At 42.1% G+C, this 23,186-nt stretch overlaps 3 protein-coding genes across 11 annotated transcripts in view; 1 reads left to right on the top strand and 2 right to left on the bottom strand.

Annotated features, from left to right (window-relative positions):
• Nucleotides 1-145: 145 nt before the first annotated feature.
• Nucleotides 146-6,995, bottom strand: amer1 (APC membrane recruitment protein 1). Its single transcript, XM_030438160.1, has 2 exons — nt 6,458-6,995; nt 146-5,117 (listed from the first exon to the last, which is right to left on the bottom strand). The coding sequence occupies exon 2, from the start codon at nt 5,008-5,010 to the stop codon at nt 1,915-1,917; it is 3,096 nt and encodes a 1,031-aa protein (XP_030294020.1). The 5' UTR covers nt 5,011-5,117; nt 6,458-6,995; the 3' UTR covers nt 146-1,914.
• Nucleotides 6,996-7,855: 860 nt separating this feature from the next.
• gab3 (GRB2 associated binding protein 3) lies at nt 7,856-19,936 on the bottom strand. Of its 2 annotated transcripts, none has more exons than XM_030437963.1 (10): nt 19,703-19,936; nt 16,036-16,336; nt 12,371-12,527; nt 11,808-12,268; nt 11,658-11,707; nt 10,801-11,047; nt 10,431-10,521; nt 10,012-10,096; nt 9,511-9,630; nt 7,856-8,959 (listed from the first exon to the last, which is right to left on the bottom strand). In XM_030437963.1, exons 1-10 carry the CDS (start codon nt 19,772-19,774, stop codon nt 8,843-8,845), a joined length of 1,701 nt encoding a protein of 566 aa, XP_030293823.1. In that variant the 5' UTR covers nt 19,775-19,936; the 3' UTR covers nt 7,856-8,842. The 2 variants fall into 2 exon arrangements, with proteins under 2 accessions (XP_030293823.1, XP_030293822.1); XM_030437962.1 differs by having other exon boundaries at nt 7,856-8,962; nt 19,703-19,935.
• Nucleotides 17,592-23,186, top strand: part of aifm1 (apoptosis inducing factor mitochondrion associated 1) — an 18,280-nt gene continuing 12,685 nt past the window's right edge. For 2 of the 8 annotated variants that reach the window (XM_030437954.1, XM_030437955.1), the window contains exon 1: nt 22,531-22,811. In XM_030437954.1, the coding sequence (XP_030293814.1) occupies nt 22,724-22,811 (88 nt within the window). In that variant the 5' untranslated portion in view covers nt 22,531-22,723. Of the gene's footprint in view, nt 17,608-22,530; nt 22,812-23,186 lie in introns of those variants that run through there. The other 6 variants (XM_030437956.1, XM_030437957.1, XM_030437961.1 and 3 more) reach the window with 5 other exon arrangements.

The following is a 23,186-nucleotide window of genomic DNA, read 5'->3' as shown; positions in this document are numbered from 1 at the left end:
ACTGCTAATAGTTATCGGTGTAAATGTGTATTCATAAGCATCACTGCCTTTAGGCCTCCTGAATGCTGAAATAAACCTTGGATCCAACATCATCATCATCATCATCAACAAGTGAGAGAAATGAAAATGGTGGGGGGGGGAAAAATCATGTATTGTCGTGTTTATTTTAGTGTAAGGCAGTGTTCTACTTTGACAAAACAGTAACAGATTTTCAAGAGGAGTCTCCTAATACAACATAGATGTAACTAACAATAAAAATAAAAAAAATGGAAAGAAACCTCAAAACAGAGAAAAGAATATTGCCAATTTGTAACAACCATTCAGAATACAATGTTACAGTGTACAAAAAGCTGAGAATTATAAATACAAATTCCTTGACATTTGTTCAATATCACACTATAAAATAAAAAATTAAAAAAAACATCATTTGACAGCTTCACCTCTGACTGATCAAACCAACAATGAAGGAAACCAGATTCCAAACAAAATCAAACTACTTGTTTTTTGTTTTTTTTCCACAAGCTTACAGTATGGTGATAATGGAGTTCATCATTTCACAGGTGGTCAAGCTGTTGACAAAATGAGACCAGAGAAAAAAGTTTGAGATGAGGTTGAGGTACTACTACCCTTTTACCCTTGCTATTTTTTTCCTACCATTTCATAGATAAAACGGCTGTTTCTATGCACTGCATTTAATGTGTGTGTGAAATGTGCTATGCGAATGAAAGTACTAAGACTATCTATCTACAGTGTGTAAATGAAATTGCAGCTTAAGTTGAGATATAAGAACTATCAGCCCATCTGTACATTTCCCCCCTACCTTCAGATCCTGTTCTGGCTTGAGCGGAAGAACTACATGTTATTGATATTTTGAGATTAAGCTTAATGCAATAACAGCGTAATGTATTTGAAATATACGTCATGAAGGTATCAAAATATGTTTTAAAATGTGGGTTGAGCTATTTAACTCTGATGGGGAAACGACTAATTATTTTCATTATCCATTTATTGATTTTTTTACGACTGATAATTTTTTTTAGTCTATAAAAGATCCAAGTCCAAAAGCCCAAAGTAACATATTTAAAGGTTTTCTTTTGTTCAACTAACAGTCCAACTCCCGATGACAAAGAAAAGCATAAGATTTTTGCCTAAAAAATTACAATTATTAATCACTTATCGAAACAGTTGGCAATCATTTTTTTTCCGCTCTACTAATCAAGTAATTGTTGCGTCTTTAACCTGTAACGTTGCCCTTTGAGATACTATTGGCCTGAGATCTGACAAACTAAAAAAAGACAGCCACAGATGCTGAATTTGAGTATCCTGACAGGCCAACATAAACCTTACTGGTGCAAAGAGAGGCAGTGGAAAAGCAACCAACACAACCATAAGCCGGCATTTAAAGCATATGAGTGTTTAGGGGAAAGGTAAGCAGGACTGGGGTAGCACCATTTCGCCTGTCCTATGGAAACCAGGGGAAAGAATGCCGTATAAACAAAGTGTGGTATTACGATAGAGACCTGGAAACTGAGGCTACATTCTAGTCAAACTGAATAGCTTAATGAGATGAATCTGTGAGCACTTTCGATTGCAAACAAAACAAGTACTTGTGCGAGAATAATTTCAGTGGACTAACATGTGATGTGTGTGAAGCAAACAACGGTTACTGTGCAAATGCAGAAAATCCCTTTTGACTTCCCAATAAGACAGCGTTGTGCTTGACATCGCATGATGGCACATGGTTTTCAAATTCATGTCTATCAAAGTCTGCAACAACTCTTCATAGGACTCAGTTGTGCAAGTAGTACAAATTAAGTAACAATAACCCCTTTGGATGTAACGAAAAAAAGCACTAATTGGCACATAAACATGTGATCTTAATGCTAAATGTATGACTTTTCAATCAAAGGTTGCCTAGGGGAGTTTGTTGCAGGCTGCCACATCCCTGGCTTGTCTGGTTTCACTGAGGACGGCCATTTCTTCTTTAGACACACCTATCTTCACGGGACTCCCAGAGTGCGATACTCCCTCCCTACAAGCCCCTGGTCTGCTCTTACCACACTGCTTATAGGACTGCAAATTAGTGGCAGCATTACAAAATATATCCTCATCTAAGCCATCAGACACCTGCTCCATCATTCCAGCATAAACAAAGGTGCTATGGGGTGAACTTGAATCTGACTCCAGAGGATGTTGACACTGCCTGTTGTACAGCTCTGTATTCTGTGGACTTAAATCACAGGACACTCTGTCTGACATCTCAGAGCAAAGATGTTGCGGTTTGCCGTCAGAATAATCACTGCTGGATGAACTGGAAAACATTTTCTGTTTTACTTGTGACTGACTGAGAGCCTGCACACTTTCAGTGATTTCCCCATCCCCCAGAGGAAGGCTTAAAGCCATTTCTGACCTTGTTTGCCACGATAAGGCCATAATGCTGCTACTGTCTCTAACCTCCGGTGCAGACATGAGTACATTCTTTTTGTAATATGGTGAGGAATCTCTCTCAGAGTCCTTTTCAGTTTGAGAGCAAGAAATGACAGCTCTGCTCTCTCTGTATGTGTCAGGCATCTTTATCTCAAGGCTTTCTGTGTCCAGGGACCTGCTTCTTCTGTCTAGAGACAACGGATTAGGCATGGACTGAGTCACTCTTGTAAGGCCTAGGTGCCGAGGGAGACTAGCTATCGCCCATGTGTTACTGATCAGGTTCTGTTCATACAGGTCTAACATTTGATAGTCACATTCGGCAAATGCATCTTTTTGCAGGTAGCTTTCTTCAAATTCCTGATAGGGCGACGAGATGTCTTCCTCCAGCTCCATTTGAATCTGCTCGTCGTATTCACCCTCGTTATGCATATCCACTACATCGAATGTGACTATTGTAGGTAAGGCCTGCATGTTTGGGGTGAAGGCTGAGTTAGTCTCCAAATCATCCTCGTCGTCGTTTTCCAAGTTACCCAGCATCTCAGAGTGCTTCGTGTAGTCCACGAGTGCTTGAGAGAAACTCACAGTTTGTCCATCATCTACATCATTGCTACGATCAGGAGACTGAGGGTTGATATTTCTGTATGGTAAAGCCACGGGCTTGTTCTCCTCAAGATGTTGCTCTTTGGGTTCGCAAAACGTTTCAAAATCTGGGTCGGACGTGCTGCCGAACGATATGCTGCTGTGCCTTTTCTCACAATCTGTGCTTGTGGATTTTGCTCTTTTTTCAGTGGAAGCAGGCATGTGGTCCTTTCCATCAAACACACCGGGTTCTGTATCATTCTTGTTCACTGATGCTTGCGATTTTGAATTCAAGTTACAGTTTTTATTTGAGCCGATTTCCTGCCGAACGACTACAATTTGTGCCGACTCCGAGGATTTACTGCATGTGCTCGGTCGCTCTAGGTATTCATGAACTTGATAGCGTTCAGCATTTATTTGTAATCGGTTCATGTCTGGAACAAAGGCAGAATCTGCCACACCAACTGCCTCACTTATATACTCGCACTGATTTGAGCCGGGCAGTTTTGCTTTGTTTTCATAATGTGGGCTGATGAGACTCTCATCAGGTGCAAAAAGTTCATAGAGGGCATCCCCGCTGTAACTGTCCCTGGGCAATCTGTCTGTCCTAAGTCTGTCACTTTTTTCTTGTCCGTCGTCTGGCCCAGGGGTAGTTGAATCATAGTAGCCCTCATCGCTATTTGGAACTGACTCTTGATGCTCGCTTTGAGGAGTTAACGCATCAGCGATTGAAGAATTGTCCATAGCACTGGCTTGCGGCGCACTGTTACTGTTGAGTAAGTCCATATTGTGAGAACTTGTCAGGTCAGCAGTCATATCTGTGTGGTCCTGGTTGCAGGTGTAGCACATATCCTCTGACTCGTTATTCACCCAGAAATCATCGAGACACTCCTCGTCCAAATCTTCCGGGGAGGCCATTTCTTCACCGCCACCCTGATAAGTGAGAAAACAAGAGGCCCTTTTTCCTGCGTTTCTGCTCCTTTCTCCAGAAACGGTGCTCTCAGTGATGCTGTCATCTTCTTGATCTGCAATTATGTCCCCACAACCGGTGAGTGAATCAAAGCTCTTTAACGATGCAACGTCTCCAAAAATCATGTTCAGCTGCTCCGATGAGCCGGCAGGCGTGTCAGACTTCAGTATAGGCTCAGACATGGTATGAAGTTTCAGACAAGGCTCGCTGTCTCCTCTAGAGATCTCCTCGTATTCACAAACGGCCACCGAATTCATCTCCTCCACTTGATCATCACATATCTCATCATCAAGCTCAGACTTTGGGCTTTCTCGCTCCTCACTCTTCTCTAATGCCATCACATCAGCATCAATACATTCAGGACCAATGGAAATATCACATATAACATCTGCAAAATCAGGCACATCAGGCTCAGGTACCAGGCACTCTGTGACAAACTGGTTGGTGTTGTCCTTGACAACAGGCACCTCTTTCTTGCAGTGAGGAGTCATTGCAATCATTTCAGTTTTATCCAATCCAACATTTCGGTGGTTCCTGTGATACTTAAAACTGTTAAAGAGACCCCTCAACCCTTTTCTCTGCCGAGTGAGAGTCAGTGATTTCTGGTCAGCAGCGGGGTGACTACATTCATTGTGGCAGCAGCTGTGGAGCTCTCCAGCAGAGTCCCTCTGGCTGTGGTACTCAAGGTCTCCAGACGAGGTGTACGCACATCTCAGATTGTCATCGTGACCGACCTTACAGAGCCCGTCGTGCGTTCTACTTTTGGTGAGGCCTTTCTTGGAAGACCACTTGCTCAGATTTTTACTCCTTCCTCCGAAAAAACTGGGCAAAATACAGATACTTTTACGGACTCCAAAAAAAGTCAGGGCAGTCCTCCTAAACCGTCCAGATTTTTGCGTTTTCACCGCAGGGTTCATCGTATCGGGCTGAAGCTCTTCCGTAATGTCGTCATGGCTGCGTCGGGACAGATGCCCAGGGAGGGGAGCCAGATCCTTGGTGTCACCCGGTAGCTCGTCTCCCTTGCGAAAAGCCATGGCTACCAACTTTACAACACCGGTCAAAGAGAAGGCATAGGAGCCGAGTTTTCAAAATCAGCAGAGGAGGTCGCTGCAGTGAATTTGTCCTCCATCTGATACAAGCCCTGTATTGAGAAATTGACACCAAAATCAATGATCAATATAAATTTAACACTGGCCTCATATTCATGACCTAGAATTTCTAAAGCTAATCTGTATCACATTGGCCATCACATCGGCATATATTACTTTGGCCACCCATTAGTGTATTTTGCCATAACAAAAATTAAAAAGGTTTTTTTTCTTCTCTTTTCCTGAGGTGTGTTCAGTTACTGGTGGAGACAAGAGTCACACTTTTGTCAGCTAAAATAACTCCACCCTACATAAAAAGTAAATATTACTTCATATATGTACCATATTTTGCCTGTTGATCTGCATGACCCTTGGTCTTCTCGCTGTGTCAACTTAATGTTTTTTTATAGCTGGTTGTCTTTGCGCCTTTCGTCTCTTTAAAGCATTTGTAACTTGTAATGATTTCCCCTGTAGTGAGTGCAAGCCCATACCCTGCTGACTGCATTCAGTATTTATGCCTCTATAGTTTCCTGTTGTTTTATTCACTTACTTGTCTCTAGGTTTGTTTTTTACTGGACATCTTAATGGTTGTCTTCACACCTACTGCATGAACAGTTGTCCTGGTAGGTCTTCATGTCTTTTTCTGTCTTTTTTTTAATGTTATTGCTGCATTTGCTTTAGATTTGTTTGTTGCTGGTTGATAACTACAATCCAAGCAGGCTCACTCTCTATTAAAAGGATAACTTCACCCCCAGGCTGATGGATATTCAAATGAAGTATAGTGGTCATGTATATAATATTATCAGTGCATGGTTTTATTCTGGTCTGTTAACTGGTGCAAATCATTTACATCATCAGTTTAAAGCTCACAGGCTTAACCAGCTTTAACATAAACATTTTTTGTTTTTTCATTTAATCCTATGTTCTTTTATTTTTGCACACACGTGCCCATTACTCATATCATGAACCTATTGCCTTACTATTACATACTTGTGTGTATTTACATCTACGTGCTGCATTCACTGTTGTGGGACAGGACAGAACTAAACCTATAAATGTAAGATTATAGTGATGTATATCTTATGCCTGTAAAAACTATTACTATCCAGTGCATTTATATTTAGGTGCACAATGTAAGTGACTGATTAAACATCCATCACAGATCAAATACAATTGTAAATGTTAAAGCCCAGCAACAGGCTCGATGTTACTGTGCTGCAGTAAAACTAATCTTACATTTCTTTTAAACGAGAGCTTGCAGAAACACAAAAGACGGTAGCTAGCTTTAAATCCAGCCCAGTTAACAGACATGACTCTGAGACTTAGTAACTACATGCCACATTAGCACGTACAACCGATGGAGCTAAATGAGTCACATAGTAAACAAACTTACCGACTGGAGCCAGAACCTCTCGGCACGGAGCTGCCGTTTGGTTCCTCGACCAGGAGACGAGGGGAACCTCTCAGTGCATGTTCTCTGCTGCCGGCTAACTTGTCTTTAACTTCAGGTTACTGCAGTCGGCTTGTAGTTGACTCGAGCCCCGGGGTAGTCCCGACCGGACACGGTTTCATTTGTCCCCCAACTGCCGTTAGCTTGCTAACGTTAGCCGGGATGCTTGCTAACAACGTAAGCCACACACACACGCGCGCGCACACTCACCAGTGTGTGTCCTGCAGTTTGTGGCTGTAACGTGAGTCTGACTCTTGCTAACGGCGGCTAAACTACATCGCAGCAAAGCAGCATTGTGTAAAACACGCAGAGCATCTACACGGGGATTCAATGAATGCGTGTAGTTCGGCCACGCATGTCGATGCTTTTCTTTGCCTGGAGATGTTCACAATAAGCCCAGCGTTTAAATGCACCACTCACTTCCTCTCCAGACTTCTCAGGTAAATCTCCCAAATCTCCTTTCCTGCCTCGGCGGCGCATGTTAGTGACGCAACATGTGTGTAACGTGTCTTTTATGACACAACGATAATGACATGAACGCCAATAATAATGGTATTAATATCATAATTTACAATTATTACAGTATTATTGATGATATTAGAATGAAAATCAAATGCTTGCATGTTTAATAATTGGGGAGTATGAATGCACGTGTAGCATTGTTTGCATTATGGGTAAATATGGACGCCAATTATAATAAAATGAATGACTATAATAACAAGTATGATAATAATAGTATGACTATGACTATGAATATTATTATTATTATTATTATTATTATTATTATTATTATTTTCTCAAGTGATGTCCCTCAGTGGTTCAGTTGCATTATGGGTAATACAAACACTAATAGTCATAATTATGATATGATAATTATGATAATTATGACTATGAATATACTAGTTTACAATTATTACAATATTATTGATAATCTAAGATTTAATTCACATACTTGCATGTTTAATAATAATGTATCCCTGTTGAAATCATCAGCCATTTATGAATAAAAGGGCCACCACCACCAATTTTACAAATAAAGTGTGTTTACACGTCTTAGGGAGTATGAATGCATGTGTAAAATTGCAAAGAAGCTGTGCAATCTGATAAATTTCCTCTAGTGATGGGGATATCTCTGGTTCTGCTGCCTAACAACTGGTGCCTACATTACCCACAAGGACTGACATCACTGGAGGCAGTTTATCAGATGACACACAGCTCCCTCTGAATCCACACAAGGCGTTATACTACTTTTCACATAGCATATAGTAGCTCTCCCCAACTCCTTAAACGCACTTTAATGCATACAGTTAACAGAGCTACCCTTCAAGGAAAACACTTTTCTTTAAAATATAAACTTTATTTATTCTTATTGGGGCATAAACAGAAGAACATGCCACATGGGGAGACATTTACACAGGACAAACAACGTGATATAATTAAATAAATATACAAAACACAATAAATTAAAAAAATTGAAATGTGAAGGAGATGTGAAATAAATGTGGATCTGTTACTGATCTGACAACTTTTACCCATCTTTTTGTTGAGAACAGGACATTATTTCTGTACATTTATAGACATTGTTCATGAAAACAGAGACTTATGCTTTGTTCCAACTAAATTTCAAGTAATTTGGATAAGGCTGTCTAAAACTCTATGACCAAAAATAAAACATTTTAAACCTCATGGATTTTGTGGGACTATACATGTAACAAATGCCACTGACTCACGTGTTGGAATCACTGAACAAAAAGAAGTGTCTTCAATATGAAGGTCACAGAATGAACAGTTCATCTCACGTTTGGGAGCAGGAGAAAAGCTAAAGATAGATCATTTTGGTTCATGATACATAAAGAGGGGGAGAAATATATATATATATATATATATAGATATATATATATATATATATATATATATATATATATATATATATATACACATATATTTATAAAAAAAAGATTTCATCATGAAAATATTTGTCTTCTTTACAGTCACAATTACTATACACACATTTACAGTCTCACAGATTTGTTTTTTACAAAGCAAAGCAATATTGTGCCCTTTTTTAAAAAATTGGTAAATCTTAATGCTACAGTAAAAAAAAAAATAAATCAGTGTGATACAGTGCACAATCTGGTATTATTTACTGAGAGTTAATTGAGTTTTTACAGTGCAATTTTGTGTTTCCGCCTCTACTCTTGTGCTTTTTGTTTATTTATTGTTTTTCAAAGTGCTTTTTAAAATAGTTTTTGGTCCTCTTTATGGATGTCCTTCATGCTGGTGCAATGGTGTGTTTGTCCTTCTTGCATCACATACTATAGTTTCCATTTATGTTTTCGACTGCCGTACGTCCTTCCACTCCATCTTGGTGTTTTGCAGCGCCTGCGTCTTCTTTTCATCCACCTGCACGTAATCCACTCTGTGGTCATCGGACAGAAAGGGCTTCTGCTGGACATAGAGAGGGACAGATGAGGGGACAGTGACGTGATGTGGTTACACACGAAAACCAAAAACTATACAGGCTTATTAATAGATAATAATCAACTTTTCATGTCGGAGTGTTGAGGATGAGCTCAGGAAAGAAGCTGCTCTGTAGTCTGGTGTTACAGCAGCAGATATTTGGCTGCAGCAGGGTGAACAGACTGTGGCTGTGGTGTGTGTTATCTTTTTGTATCCTCTGTGCTCCATGCAGACGCCTCACCTCTCCACTGATATACTAGCGTGTGGGCTGGCCGAGCTGAGCTAAGTTAAAAGAGAACTGCTTTTGCACTGTCAAAGATCATTAATATGTGGGTTTTGGTGTCCTCTCTCTCTTCTTCAGACAGTAAATTTATTTATTTCCCAGAATGCCTGGGAAACATCCAAAGCGTGTAGCATTTAGGTGGTGCAGGTAGGAAGGGTGACGGAAACCAGGATGAATCAAGAAGTCTGTTACTGTTGATGGATATTAACTTTTTTATATAAAACAATGTCATTTATTAGATCAGAAAACATACCTTCTGCACAGGAGATGGGGACGCTGAATTGAAATCCAGCGACAAATAGTCGAGGTTTGATTTTCTCGCCCAGGTTTGGACCGCTCCGTCGAAGGTGTGACAGAACTGCGGCATTGACTCCTGTCAGACAAAAGACAACATAAGACAAACATAAGAAGCTACTTGTGCAGCGACTTGATGCTCATCAGCATGTTTTTGCACCCTTTCCAGGAACGTCACACTTTTACACATGCTCACACCCTGGAAGGTCCCCGGCGGTAATTTCCTGAGCAGACTATTTTCGAAATGCACAGTCACGATCCACACCGACATTTGAAATGTTTCAAATTTCCACATTTTTTGTGTAGCTCGATGTCATCGTAAATGCGGGAAACCTAAGTCATATTCAAGGTTTAGATATGGATGAAGACCTCAAATCTCTTCTGGAGAGAGGGAACGACATTATTCAAATTGGATAAAAAGCCTATAGACAACATATGAACGTGAAAATAGAGATTTTACCAGTCCTGTGCAGTTTGTGTCCTCATCTCTTGAGTTGTCCCTGTTCTCGAGTCTTCTTTCAGGAGGTAAACATTTCGCTGAAAAGCTGCAAAACGCACAATAAAAACAAAAAGTAGGGAAACATTTAAACAACATGTTATTTTTAGGCTGGGTGAGTATTATTTATAACCAGGGAACAGTCTGATTCAAAGGTGAATTTTGGATTGTAAAAAGCTTTAATTGTAATGGTGGTCCCATAAGATGCTAATGCTTTCTGCGGCTGTCAAAGCTTTTTGTTTTAGGATTTACCATTTCTATCACTTGAAAAGTGCTACGGTACATACGTACATTTTAACATGGTCGTGTTTATTTGATCATCATGTTCAGGTACTGTACATGTGATGGGAAGGTAAGATAAAGAGTCTTTTCTTTTCTCTCACCATGATTCAGTCATTGCTCTGCTCAATGGTAGATGAGTGGGACATTCTGTGATTGTAGAGAGGCCTCTCAAGTCAAGAGGTGGAGGTCGAGCTGTCAACCAAGAAAGGACACAATTACTTGGATTGGCTGTAATTCTCTAATGTGCACACGGAAAGGCCTGCTTTCAGACAGTGGCATTCAGTGAGGTTCACTGTGTGAGGAAAGTGTACGTCGGATGTCTGCATGAATCCTGTGCTGACATTTACAGCAGATGATTCTGACTGTATGCCTGGGAATTAGTATTCAGACAAGGACGTCGCGGAGACCTTGAGCCTAACCCGCATAAAACCTTGGTTCCTGTGAACCGATCGGTGCTGTCGTAACTCTCACCTCTTCTCAGGCGAGGCTTGAGATGCCGGTGAATTGGAGGTGGTGCAAAATCTACAGGTTGACACGCCAGAGGACTGAGAGCCGCCGAGGGCTCAGCTTTGCAGTTTGTGTTGAGGAAACTGAAAGTCCCAGGGCTCATGGGGATGTAACCATCAGACTCGATGGCGGCAACGGAGGGAGAAGGGGAAGCCATGGGAACGTAGGACTCATCCTCATAGCTTTGAATTCGTACCGTATTCAAAGACGGCTAGTGAAAGACAAAGCAGCATGTGGTCAGACAAGTGTGATATATTGTCATACAGTTCAACAAAGATAGACGAGAAGATCGATACCACTAGCATGTCTCTATGTTAATGTGAAGATACAGTAAACAGGAAGTTAGCTTAGTTTAGCACAAAGACAGGAAACGAGGGGAAGAAGCTAGCCTGGCTGTGTCTAACGCTCATGCCTACCAGCCCTTCTATAGGGCTATATTGGTTATATATTATTGGTTATATATTGGTTGTCAAATCAAAGCATAACAATGACAAGAAGTGAGAGTTATTTGCCGGACTATTTCGTGACCAGGCGCAGTGACTTCCTGAAGTCTCCTCTTTGCTGTGGGGTCGCCAGGAAAACAGCGAAAAACCACTGGTATGGTATGCTGTTCTGATTAAACATTTGAGAAATATACTCTTTCCAGGCTTTGTGTTTAGCTAAGCTAACTGGTGCTAGCTATAGTTTCATATTTAAAACACAGGCTGAAGAGTGGTATCAATCTTCTCATCTGACTCTTTGCAAAAATGTGAATTATTTCCAAAATCTCAAACTATTCTTTATTATTTTTATTTTTATTGTTCTGGTGGTGATTCTCTTACCAAATTAAGACTTTGCCTCCTGTTCCTCATCGATCTACTATCAGCATCTCCTAAAAACACAAATATGTATTGAAAAATGAATGAAAGTTGTTCATCCTGTTGGGCCCAGCTTAATCAGTTCTTTAATTGTGGTTTACATTGACGACGTACCTATCCTGAAATGGTCCAGGCATGACAAAGACGTCCTCCGGGGAAACAGCGAAGCATGGCTGGAGAATTGCCGCGCGCTCATTGGCCTGGGCCTGTGAACTCCGACGTCACTTAGCTGCTCTGACGAGTGACCGGGCTTGGGTGGCAGTGGAGGAGGCGTCTGTCCGTCACTCGTCGCATCAAACGACGTAGAAGAATAAGGTTTGTCAAACTGGAAGACACTTGTGGCACAGTGAAGTAGCGGAGAGGAAGACGACGTCGGCAAAGCCATGCAGCTGCACGGGGCGCTGAAGGGAGGGTTAGCCACCCTCCCATGGGAGAAGACAGATGAACTTGGGCTTGGATAAGAGACGGAGGATGCAGAGGAATCGGTGTAAAGAGGTGAAGGGACCATGTCCCTGACGGCATCTTCCGATGACCTCTGCTCCAGAGAGATCTCCGAGTTTGAAAAGCTGTCAAGTCTGCAAATATGAGGAATAAAATGAAAACATTTGTTTGGTTAAACATGAACTATTGCTGCCATTTCGTCTTGTGTCGAGGGTCTTCTCTCAGGCTGCACATACCTACTAGTGCTTACACTCCCTGTCTCACAATTTGAGAGGAAGAGGTAGTCGGGTGGATGACTGGAATCCAGTTGGCTTGAAACAGACACTCGGTCGGAGCTGTCAGGTGAAGGCTGACGGGAGGTTGGGGTGTTGGGGAAGCCCTCCTCTGAGCTCTCTGTTGAGAATAACCAGGCAGGGACAGGGAGCATGTAGTTAGTGAAATGTTACAGGCACTTAAGGAGTGATAAGAACATGTTGCAGTCTAGCAAAAGCATGCAAACAACGCACGAACCCACACAGACTGCTTTCCCCCAGACTCTGCTTGTGTTTACAACAAATGGAGCAGGTGAATCTGAAAAGAGGAATGGCGTTTAAAAAAAAAAAAAAAAATGTGCAGGCACGTTGAAAGTAGACCCACGTGAGCCCTGTTCCCTCTTTTGTTTATATATTCTTCAATCCTTTAGTCGGATTGGCCCTCATTCAGAGATTTGTCTCATTCCATTTCACTCAAGGCCACAGAGTCAAGGCTTTCACTGCAGGACTATCAAGGGACAAAGAAAATGAATAAAAAATCCAAAAGTTTTCGCATGTTCTCATGAAACATTTGCTACCCTTAAAAAGATTTTCGTGTTCGCCTGTCTGCGCGGAACAGCCTTTTTAAATTCCTGCAAAAGTTATGAGGTGCCATCACACAGAACTCGTCAGCAATCAGGGCCGGGCTGAATTACAGCAGCTCAACTCAAGCAAGCATCTGTATCGTGGTGCTTAGTTTGTAGAGTGTACACAATTTGCATTATAATCGACTACTTGTGTGTTTTTTCTGAGAGTACAAAGTGATTTGCAGTAACGTGCAGCGCACCGTGTCAGCAACTTTGAGACGTTGCTTTATCTCCCTCGTGCAGATGGCCGTGTTCCAACAGATACACAGCAGCCACGGGCCGATTAAAGGCAGTTAAAGCACGACTTAATGATATGCAAAAAAATCAGTCGACCATAGAGTGACTTTTTTATTCCGCGCACCCTTGAAGCACGTTTCGTGGAAGTGACACAACACTCGTTTTATTTATCCTTTCATTTGAATGTGACCTCAGCTCTCCCTGTAGATCTGCTGTTATCTGCTCCGATACAGCTGCAGCATCAAGCTAGTAGCGACATCATCGTTTTCAACTACTGGAAACATCTCCCGCAAACAGACAACCGTCTGATTTATGATAAAATACAAGGTCATGTTTCGTCTTTCAGTCGTTAAACTATGCACACCGCTTGACAGGAGCTCCCATCAAAAATCGCCTCCATTCAAGCGGAGGTGTAGAGAACGCTGTAGTTTCAAGAAGTGCAACACGTGTGTGTTTTTGTTGCTACAGAAAGGAGACCATGCCTGATTTGTATCAAATGGTTTCAACCACAATGTCACGACCGGAGAGGAGCTGGAGTTCCAGAGAAATGTATCTGTCAAAGACCACAGCTCTGCGGCTAGCCCACTGCGTTAAAACTGTTATTAAGATATCTTCAACTGATTCAGTGTTTTGGAAGTTAGCTACTTTAAGATGGATTATTCAGAAAGATCACAATTTACTTCTCGATTTACCCATTAGATTTTCTTAAAGTGTTTTTTTCAAATCTCTAAAAAAGAAAAACTACTACTGAAAATGATGTAAGATAATCAAACTTAGGACGCCCTGGAGGTAACCCAGATGTTTTGGGAATATTTTTTACAATGTGTGAAATGAAATAATAGCACAACATGAGTTCAATCAATCAACACATCTCTGGGTACAACAGATTTGCACAGTTCCTCATTCACTGTAAAGCTGAACTTCTGACGTTTTTGCAGCAAGATTTTTGAGAATTTGAAATTGGAGGCCTAATTATGCTCATTTTCAGGTTCATATTTATATTTTGGGTTACTACTAGAAGATTTTTTTTATGCGCAAGTGCTCAAACACATCAGTTTTCCCTATACTGTCCTGTGCTGCAGCTCTGTTTCCCCCCTCTCTGTCTGAAACGCTCTGTTTAGGCACAAATGTGTGACGTGTGATGTCACAAAGTCACGAATTAAAGGTGAGAGTGCTGACGAGGCTTTGTGGAGCAGAGTTTTCTGTCGGAGATAGGAGTTTCTGTTGGTGCGGGCCATGACCTTTTTTAAACTTTCAAGTCCTTTTACATGCACAACAACCTGTATAAAACCCCCCCAAAAAAAGAAAGATCTTCTTTAATGTTCAACGCGAGTTGTCCGTAAACTGAACCTGCTGTTCTGCAGATGCCTTTACTGAAAACCCCACCGCAACAAATGAAGAGGTTTGACCTCATTTTAAGTTTGATTTTAAGTTCGCCACTTCCTGTGTGGGAACAAGTGACACCAATTTGTCCTGGACCAACATGTTGAACAGGATTACCTTCGGTTTTAATCCACTTTCTTTACGATATACAGCGAGCGAGGTATATCTGAGAACTTAGAGTCTCGTCAGCTTTCGCACAATGTAATGTTGTGTTGTGTTTTCATTAGTGTATAATCACCTGAAACTAAGACTCACTGTGCTTTTGTTGCCTTAGAACGAGCCTTTTGTATCTAAAGAGGGTGCCGATCCTCTTTCACAGAGTCCAGCGTCCTTCTTCAGTAGCCCAAAATGGACAAACTAAAAACTCAAGAGGACCTGGTATGACTCACAGGATGTCATTGGGCAGCTATTTTAGGTGGCATTCTCCTCTTCCTTTGCTATCTGCGTTTTACTGCTTTCAAAATCCCCTTCACTAAGGGAGACTACAATAACAGCAACCTACATGCCGGTCTCTAATGGCACGAACGTAAACAAGCCATCAGCCATTACGTTTTCTTTTGCAGGGGGATTTAGACATTTTAATGACATAATTCACCTCCCCATGTACAAAACAAGTTCCCCCCCAACATGACAGGGGCTCCAGCCTGGGTTGGCCTAAAACGATTGTGATTGGTTTAAAGAAATAGGATGAGAGTTTGTACAACTAGGGCTGGGTATCACCAGGTACCTCGTGATACAATACTATCACGATATTTTGCCCACGATAACGATAATATCACGATACAGCGATTCTGCGATAATTGATATATTGCAAGGAATTTCATCCACGATACATCACGATATCTGTGTCACTGAAGAAATTCAGAATTTATTGACTGCACTGAATCCATTTCAAAGGAATTACAAAACATTGTCAATCAATTTCACATGAATGACAGCCAAGTAAACAAAGAGTATATTGCTCAGTGTCTCTTCTTAACACACACACTGACTACAACTATCATTAAATATCTATATGTGTGGGTTTCAGAGCTACTTAAACCATTTTTAAAATTTTATTTGGTTGTATACCTATGTTTGAATAAAGATAAAGCTGTCCTCCAAAGAGGGGTGGTGGTGGTGGGCCAAAAAAAATAAAAAGAATAAATAAATAAAAAAAATTATTATTTTTTTTTTTTACATTTTTAAATATCGATATTTGGCACCAGTGTATCGATAAAGTACCTCAAGACGAAATATCGCGATATATCGTAGTATCGATATTTTGGCACACCCCTATGTACAACCAGACCCTTTCTATGTTGGGGAGGGTGGGGCGAGGGGTATTCCGGTGGTTGAAGTTTGCTACCTCACCACTAGATGTCGCTGTATTTAAACCTTTAAATCCTTCAGGCGTGTGTTTACCTGCGTCCTCCGCGCTCCCGAAATGGCAAATCTGACTGATGCTACTGATCCAGCCGTTCATCTCCTCCTCCGTTTTGGCCACCAGGTAAAAAGCGCGAAACGACGTCTTCACCACAAAGAGGTGCTTCCCGTGGAAGTCCCTCTGTATCCTGAGCTGCCCGTTCAGCATTTCCACCTCGCACTCCTTCAGGTCGATGACACGGATCGGCTTCTTGGAGTTCTTGCTCTGATAGTACTCCAGCACGTCGGGGTTGCCGCTCATGCGACCCCTCCGCAGCACGAACCAGCGTTTCCTCCACGCCTGCAGGAGAAAGGAACAAACAGTTGCCTCTTAGATTTTATCCTTACACTGCAATATTATTGACAGAGCTGCATAATTCTAACAGTAACGTCTCCTTTCTCCCCCCCCCCCAACACCCACACACCACCACTGTTTCATTAGTCATGACCAGTCATGGGAATTCGATCACAGCTCCTTGCTCACAACAGCTAACTTAGCAACTTTTAACTGGATTTTTTTTGCTTTTGATATGGTCAGTATGCGGAACCTTGACTCAAATTTCCCAGAAGTGCAGAGAAGAGGAAGTTCACTGTATTTAGCAGAAAATGTCTAACACAACGAAAGAGGTATTTATACATCATTTGGTGACTTCTTTTTACTGAGCACTTACTGAAAACCCAACGCTGACACTGTTTTAACTCTCTACTTGGAATGTGCAACACCTGAGCGTTCAGTATCGCCCCAGACATGTAGGTGTCATATTACATATATAGCACCGGCGATGATTTTAAACAACTTCTTAAGAACTGTAAGGCTTTAGATGTTCATATCGTGTTCACACTTGGTTGTTGTGGCTTTGTGTGCGTCGCCTGTCCCGATGGCTCTGTGGTATGGAAACTTTTTGCATGTGGGCCGCCTGCTCGTCGGTTGGTAATTTGTGTGTTGTGTGTTCATAACCAGGAAATGGTTAGACACACCACCCTTACTGCCAATAACAGTGCCACATTTGAGCGGAAACCGTAACTAGACAGATGTCAATCTGGTCCTATAGGCGTTTCGACCGTCGAGCATTATTGCCAAGCCGAAATGAATATGTCCCGGTGCATCTTACAGGGCGAGATGGTGAGTGTAAAGCTGATCTGTGTCAGCAAGTAAAGTCAGAACAAACGTCACTGTTGTCTTCAAATCTTCTCTGCGTTACCTCCAAGTTAAAGCCCCCTGTGATTTCCCACTTTGGATGATATCTATGTTTAATACAAGAACATGTCTAGCAAGAGAATCAAGAAACGCAACAAAAAAGATCTCCACTTATGGTTCCGCCTACTCATTTTATCCGTAGCTTTCAACCCGCAGGTCATGGTCTTCCTCAGTGGATGTTAGCTTCGTTCTGATTATTACTGACGCATTAAACTTTGGTTGAAAACTCTGAAAAATGCTGTTTTTTTTTCTCCCTTCTAATTTATCGCCAAGCTCTCCAAGGTCAGTGACGGATGTTGACTCCCGAGCTGAGGTTTGTATTACCAGCACTTTTCAAGCGTCATCATTCAGAGCCTCTCTCTCTCTCTCTCTCGCAGCCTTACGTTTCGACCCGTCATAGCAAGAAAAGCAGGCATTGCTCATTAGATTAGCGGCGTCACTGTTCTGTTCGAGTGTCCCTGCGTAACAGCGATGACGGTGAGCCCCCCGCACTCACAATGCGAAAGGGCCCCCCCCGAAACCGAAGCAGACGAATGGATTCCATCTCATCATTTACGCCTGTGCTCGCCCCACTGTGACGTGTCACAATGTCTTCATGTCAACGATGCTTATTGTGAGCTATTTTATATCTATACACAGCGCTTGCTTATTATCTCGTTCGATATTTTGGCTCTCCTGTGTTGAGGGCGCAGTGTCTTGTAATAAGGGGAATGGTGTCTCTGTCACTTGCTCCTGCACCGCGTGACCTCTGCGAGAAGGTCGGATCACAGCGTCACATACATGTTCACTTCAACGTACACACAACACTGCGACAAAGTAATGAGTTTTGTTTGTTTTTAGCACCTACATCACGTCTGACACATTGTTACTGCCGGGAGATTTGTCCGTGTGTAATTTTGTAATGTTTTGAGGCTGTATCACAGTACATGATATGTACCTCGATGTTTCTCGAACGCCTCATGAACGCTCGGATTGGCCAACAAATATTGCGACAACGCTGTAGTGACGACTATGAGCACACAATGTGAACGCAAGAAGTTTCTGATTAATAACCATCAGTTCCGTGGATGTATTGACTAAGTGAGGGAAAGAACAAGTCGAGCAGTCTGTAAAGTTCTGAAAAATACAGCATTTTTGTGAAATTCAGCCTGCCGAACCAGGAAAAGACAACACTTATGCCTTGATATGTCCAAAATCTAAGAGGATGTTTGGTCTCATATCACAATATAACATCCAAATATTGCCCAAGAAGCATCGAGACAAGAGATCCCTCACTTGTGACTGTGAGCGAGGGCTGCGCGTTGTCGCGAGGTGGACACTGTTATCGTGGCATAAAGTGGAAATGCAATGTTGACATGAAAGCGAGACGACAGAACTGTGAAGTGTTTCGATACTTCTGTTTCTTTACGAGGCGTCAAAGTAAAACCAGACGCCCCCGCAGAAATCATACGTTTATTTTTGGTTAACGCCATCAGGGGGCCCGAGATGCATTTGACCCAGATAATCTACATTTTCATACGGCTGATGGACTGTGTTTGACATTTGAATAATGAGTCAGACGGAGACTCCTGGCATGACAGCGCTCAGAAAAAACACATGTATTTACTTTGTTCCCTGGCACCAACAGGATTTGCATAGTGTGCTAAAATAAGTTTCTGTTTCCCCGCCCTGAACACCCATCCACACGCGCTCACACCTCCACCCACCCTTTCCCTGCACCGGTGTTGACAAATGGCCCTCGTCCTCCTCCTCCTCCTCCTCCTCCTCCTCCTCCTCTTCCTGCCTCCTCATCCTCCTCTTCCTCCTCCTCCTCCTCCTCCTCCTCCTCCTCCTCCTCCTCCTCCAACAGCCGTACAGAGGAAGTGCAAACAGCCATCATAAAGCTGGACTATTTCTGCTCGCCACTTAGGTCTGAAGTGTCTGACTGCCTCTGACATTACTTCCCATGTTTCACAATACGCACGCTCATCACCACACACACACACACACACACACACACACACACACACACACACACACACACACACACACACACACAGAAGAGCAGAGCTTATCACATGACCCCAACAACCACAAAACACTGGAGCCTGTATGTTGCTCGTGTACATACTCGCTCCAGGAGCGGATCTCATGCCTGTGTGAAGTTATTAAAAACACATTATCGGTATCGTCACACAGATGTTGTCACAGCTGCCAAGTGCATCCACCGGCCAGGAAAACACTCAGAACGAGGCGTTATGGGAGAAATGAGGAAGATAATGTGGAGGGAGACTGAGTGACAGCTCAGTTTGACAAAAAAACAAGCACACAAACCCACGGCGTTTTCTTTAAGTCATCATCAGCGTCACACAGACACACACGTACTCACACACTCTACACACACACACACACACAAGGCTCAGCATACACTGGCATTCCCACTGCTGCCCAGAGGACATAAACAAGCGTCCGGTGTGTACTCCTACTCACAAATCTCTTCAGCTTCTTCTCCGGGGGGGATTTAATGAGCCAGCCGGTGCAGACCACATCCCCAGCACTCATCTTGACTGCAGAGCGTGTCGTCCTCTCCTCACGGCTGCTGCTGCTGCTGCTGCTGCTGTTGCTGCTGCTGCTGCTGCTGTGAAACTGAGAGCACTGCGAAGCATATCCTGTGTTCTGGTATTCAGCGTAGCCACTCCAAAAGGAGGAAGTCAAGAAATTGATCACACTGAGAGAGAGAGAGAGAGAGAGAGAGACAGAACGAGGGAGGGAGAGAGGGAGATACAGAGACAGAGAAGGGGAGAGAGAGTAAGAGATAATTATGTGTTTGTGTTTCTCAAGTGGATGGAGCTGTTGGCCTCTCGGGGGGGGGAGTTTAAAGGGGAAAATATTAAAGAGCTCTGACAGGTTTTGAGGATTGAGATGTGCTCACACGAAGCCACGTTCACATGCCGTTGAAACGTTATCTCGAGTTTCATGTTTAACCAGATAAACTGATTCCTTCTTTGTTGTTGTTGCGATGGCTAACGTGGTTAGTGAGCGCTACAGAAACCAGAAGTGGTTTCTAACTGTGAGTATCCGATGAAAACATCAACCTGCAGCCCTTCTCTGATGCTCAGCAATAATCTCATGGAGGCTTTTTTTCATTTCTGAGCTATCGGGAAGCTCCGGGTGTGGGCATAATGTAAATAATAATGATGATGCTGCAGCAATTATGCTCTTGTTGTTTGCTTTTCCCCGTCACAAGTTAATAATGTTGATTTAAAGGCTGACGACCAGTGTGTTGAACTGCCCTTTAAGGGTTTCAGATGTCTCGCTCCTGAATCCGATTCCCACACTAAACTTTTAAAAGCATTTCCAGAAGTTTGCAAAGGAAAACATACATCGATTCAACCAATTTGGAGGCTGTTCACCATTTTATGCTGCACATAGCTTTCATGCATTCCATGACCTTTTCACATTTAAGCTATTATGTAACGTCTTAGTCACAAGCAGCTTCTGCAACAATCGGGCCCCTTGATGATATATAACCATGCGATTAAAATTTTGCATAGGAGGCCTGATAAGATCCCAGCACTGCCGAAGTTTATGATCATTTTCATAGTATCGAACATATCAACAAGCGCCTGCGAGAGAAGGCTCTGTAGGTGCTCGGTGACGTGGCGGTACCTCAGTGACTCAGGTATTTGCTCAGGGGATCAATATTTAAGGATTATGTATGGGATAAAACACCTGTTAAAGAAGGGTCGGACGTGTGATCATGAATGATGATGCTTGTCACTGAGTTTTATGGTCATTTTATTGCACAATTTCTCTCTTACCCTGCTTGGTTTTGTGTTTTGTGCTGTTTTGTATGCAGCTTCTTGTTGAGCTTTGTGTATTTGTGTGAAGCCCCATCTGAGAATGGGCGTTGCTGAATAGTATTGGCTACAAGTTTAGTGATGTGTTACATTGGTGCATGGAATATGTTTCTTACAAAAGAAAAAGTGATAGTGAAAGTACTAATATGGAAGTAGAAGTAAAGTAATAGTCTATACTGGCTGCAGTGGTAGGAAACAACAACAAAGCATCACACTTGTTTGTTAACCGCCAAATTATCGCTTATCCCGTAAGAGAAGTTTGGTTTCTAACTTCTCTAGCCAGTAAAAACACTAACGTCTGATCTAAATCATCCACACGCACCGTTTTTTATTTCCTCTCTGAAGGGAAGTAGACTTAATCCTCACTGACAAATTCAAAATCATTTCCTATAATTATGAATAATCAACTGCCGTATTGTTAACGGCTGTCCACCGATGAGCAACAGACCACTCTGAATTCCACAGGACAACATTATGAAATTTCAAAATTAGAAATTCAGCCATAGATTGCAGTCGATCATTTAACCGGCCTGTTTAATAAACTTGTCTTTTTTTTTCTTCTTTTTTTTAAAAATCATTTTGCATAGGAACATTTTTACAAAACAAGATGGGGTGATTTCTAAAATCACCAGTACAACATGAACAGCAAAAGTGGAGCTACTTAATACACAGACTTTTTTTTTTAAAGTGTTTTGAGCCACCGCCACCACCAGAGGGCGACATAACAGATGGTGGTGTTATGTAGCCTGTCAGTAAGGGTAAATTTTCAGAAATCGTGACTCAGTGAAATTTAAATGTAGGTTTTTGTACCTAACTTACAATAAACCAACATTTACAATAAATTTTACATATTATTTTTCCTCTTTTTTTTTTTTTTTTACCTTGTTGTTACCTCCATAATAGTTATTATTATGATTATGATGATTATGATTATGATGATTATTATCATTATCAAATAAGATACAGTATTATGGGCTATTCCTCTCTGTAACATGCCTCTTCATTCTATATATCAATAACAACAACAACAATGTTAATTTTCACAATAAAATCATAATAATAGTAATAACACTATAAATATGAACTGTAGGGGGCAGCAGTCCACTGAAGCCGCGGTTCATCTGCACAAATGTCATGAACAAGAAGCGGCCGTTACCAGAGAGTCTGGAAGGAAAGAGCTCACAACGGCTGCGACTCCTTGTAAAAACGTGAATACAGAGCTGAGACCTTGAAATTAAATGAACGTTGAAGATTTCAAATGAACGTTAAGGATGTAGATGTTGATTATGTGATTTAGCAATGCTGTATCTCGTCATAGCACAGACATTTATACAAAAACAATTCCAAGTCGTCACGGAACTTGTGTTCAGCATGGTTACTGAGTTAACGGCCGGCGCCATCTTTACTCCAACGGGGTTATCCTCCCGAGTCTTCTAGCGGCGACCAATCTCCCGTCCTAAACAAACTCTCAACAATTACCCATGATTCCCCTGAAGCGTATGACCTGTCTCTGGCCTTGGCGTGTAGCGCGGTGCTGCTAGTTGTCAGTGTGGGCTGACTGCTTTAGGACTTATTAGCGGCAATTAGCTAGTGTCCCTGTCCGACAAGTCGGCTCGTAAACTGGGAACCGTTACAGCGGAGCTCAGCCACAATGCTGAAATGTAGAACTGCATGGAAAAAGCTTGCACCTCTTGCTAGAGCTTCATCCACTGTATGCCGGCAGAATGTGAGGAGAACAGGTAAGTGAACAGTTCCAGTAACTTGCTGTCTCCTTTGCTAGCTGGCCTCAATTCATACACTCATTTCCAGAAGCGTGATAATACAACAATGTCGACAGTCGTTAAACAAGACAGACTAACCTCTGCTAGCATAGTTTTGAGTATTTTGACCTTCGTTTGGTTGCTACAAAGCTAATGTTAAGTGAGCTAACTGACAGTTGGTAACATGCATAAGTGGGTGACGTTTCGGGTTAGCTAACTTAAATCATATTGCACGTCACTGGTTGCAGCTCTTTCTGCAGCTTACCAGAATGAATGAACATAAACTTAAATCATTGTCACGCACACGTTTAAACCTGCCTCTGCTGGTTTGCAGTGTGGTTATTGCAGGTGTTA

This window comes from Sparus aurata, chromosome 13, assembly GCF_900880675.1.
Source record: "Sparus aurata chromosome 13, fSpaAur1.1, whole genome shotgun sequence".
Taxonomy (NCBI): Eukaryota; Metazoa; Chordata; class Actinopteri; order Spariformes; family Sparidae; genus Sparus; species Sparus aurata.
Note: the sequence above shows the minus strand (reverse complement) of the source record. Positions and strands in the feature narration are given on the sequence as shown.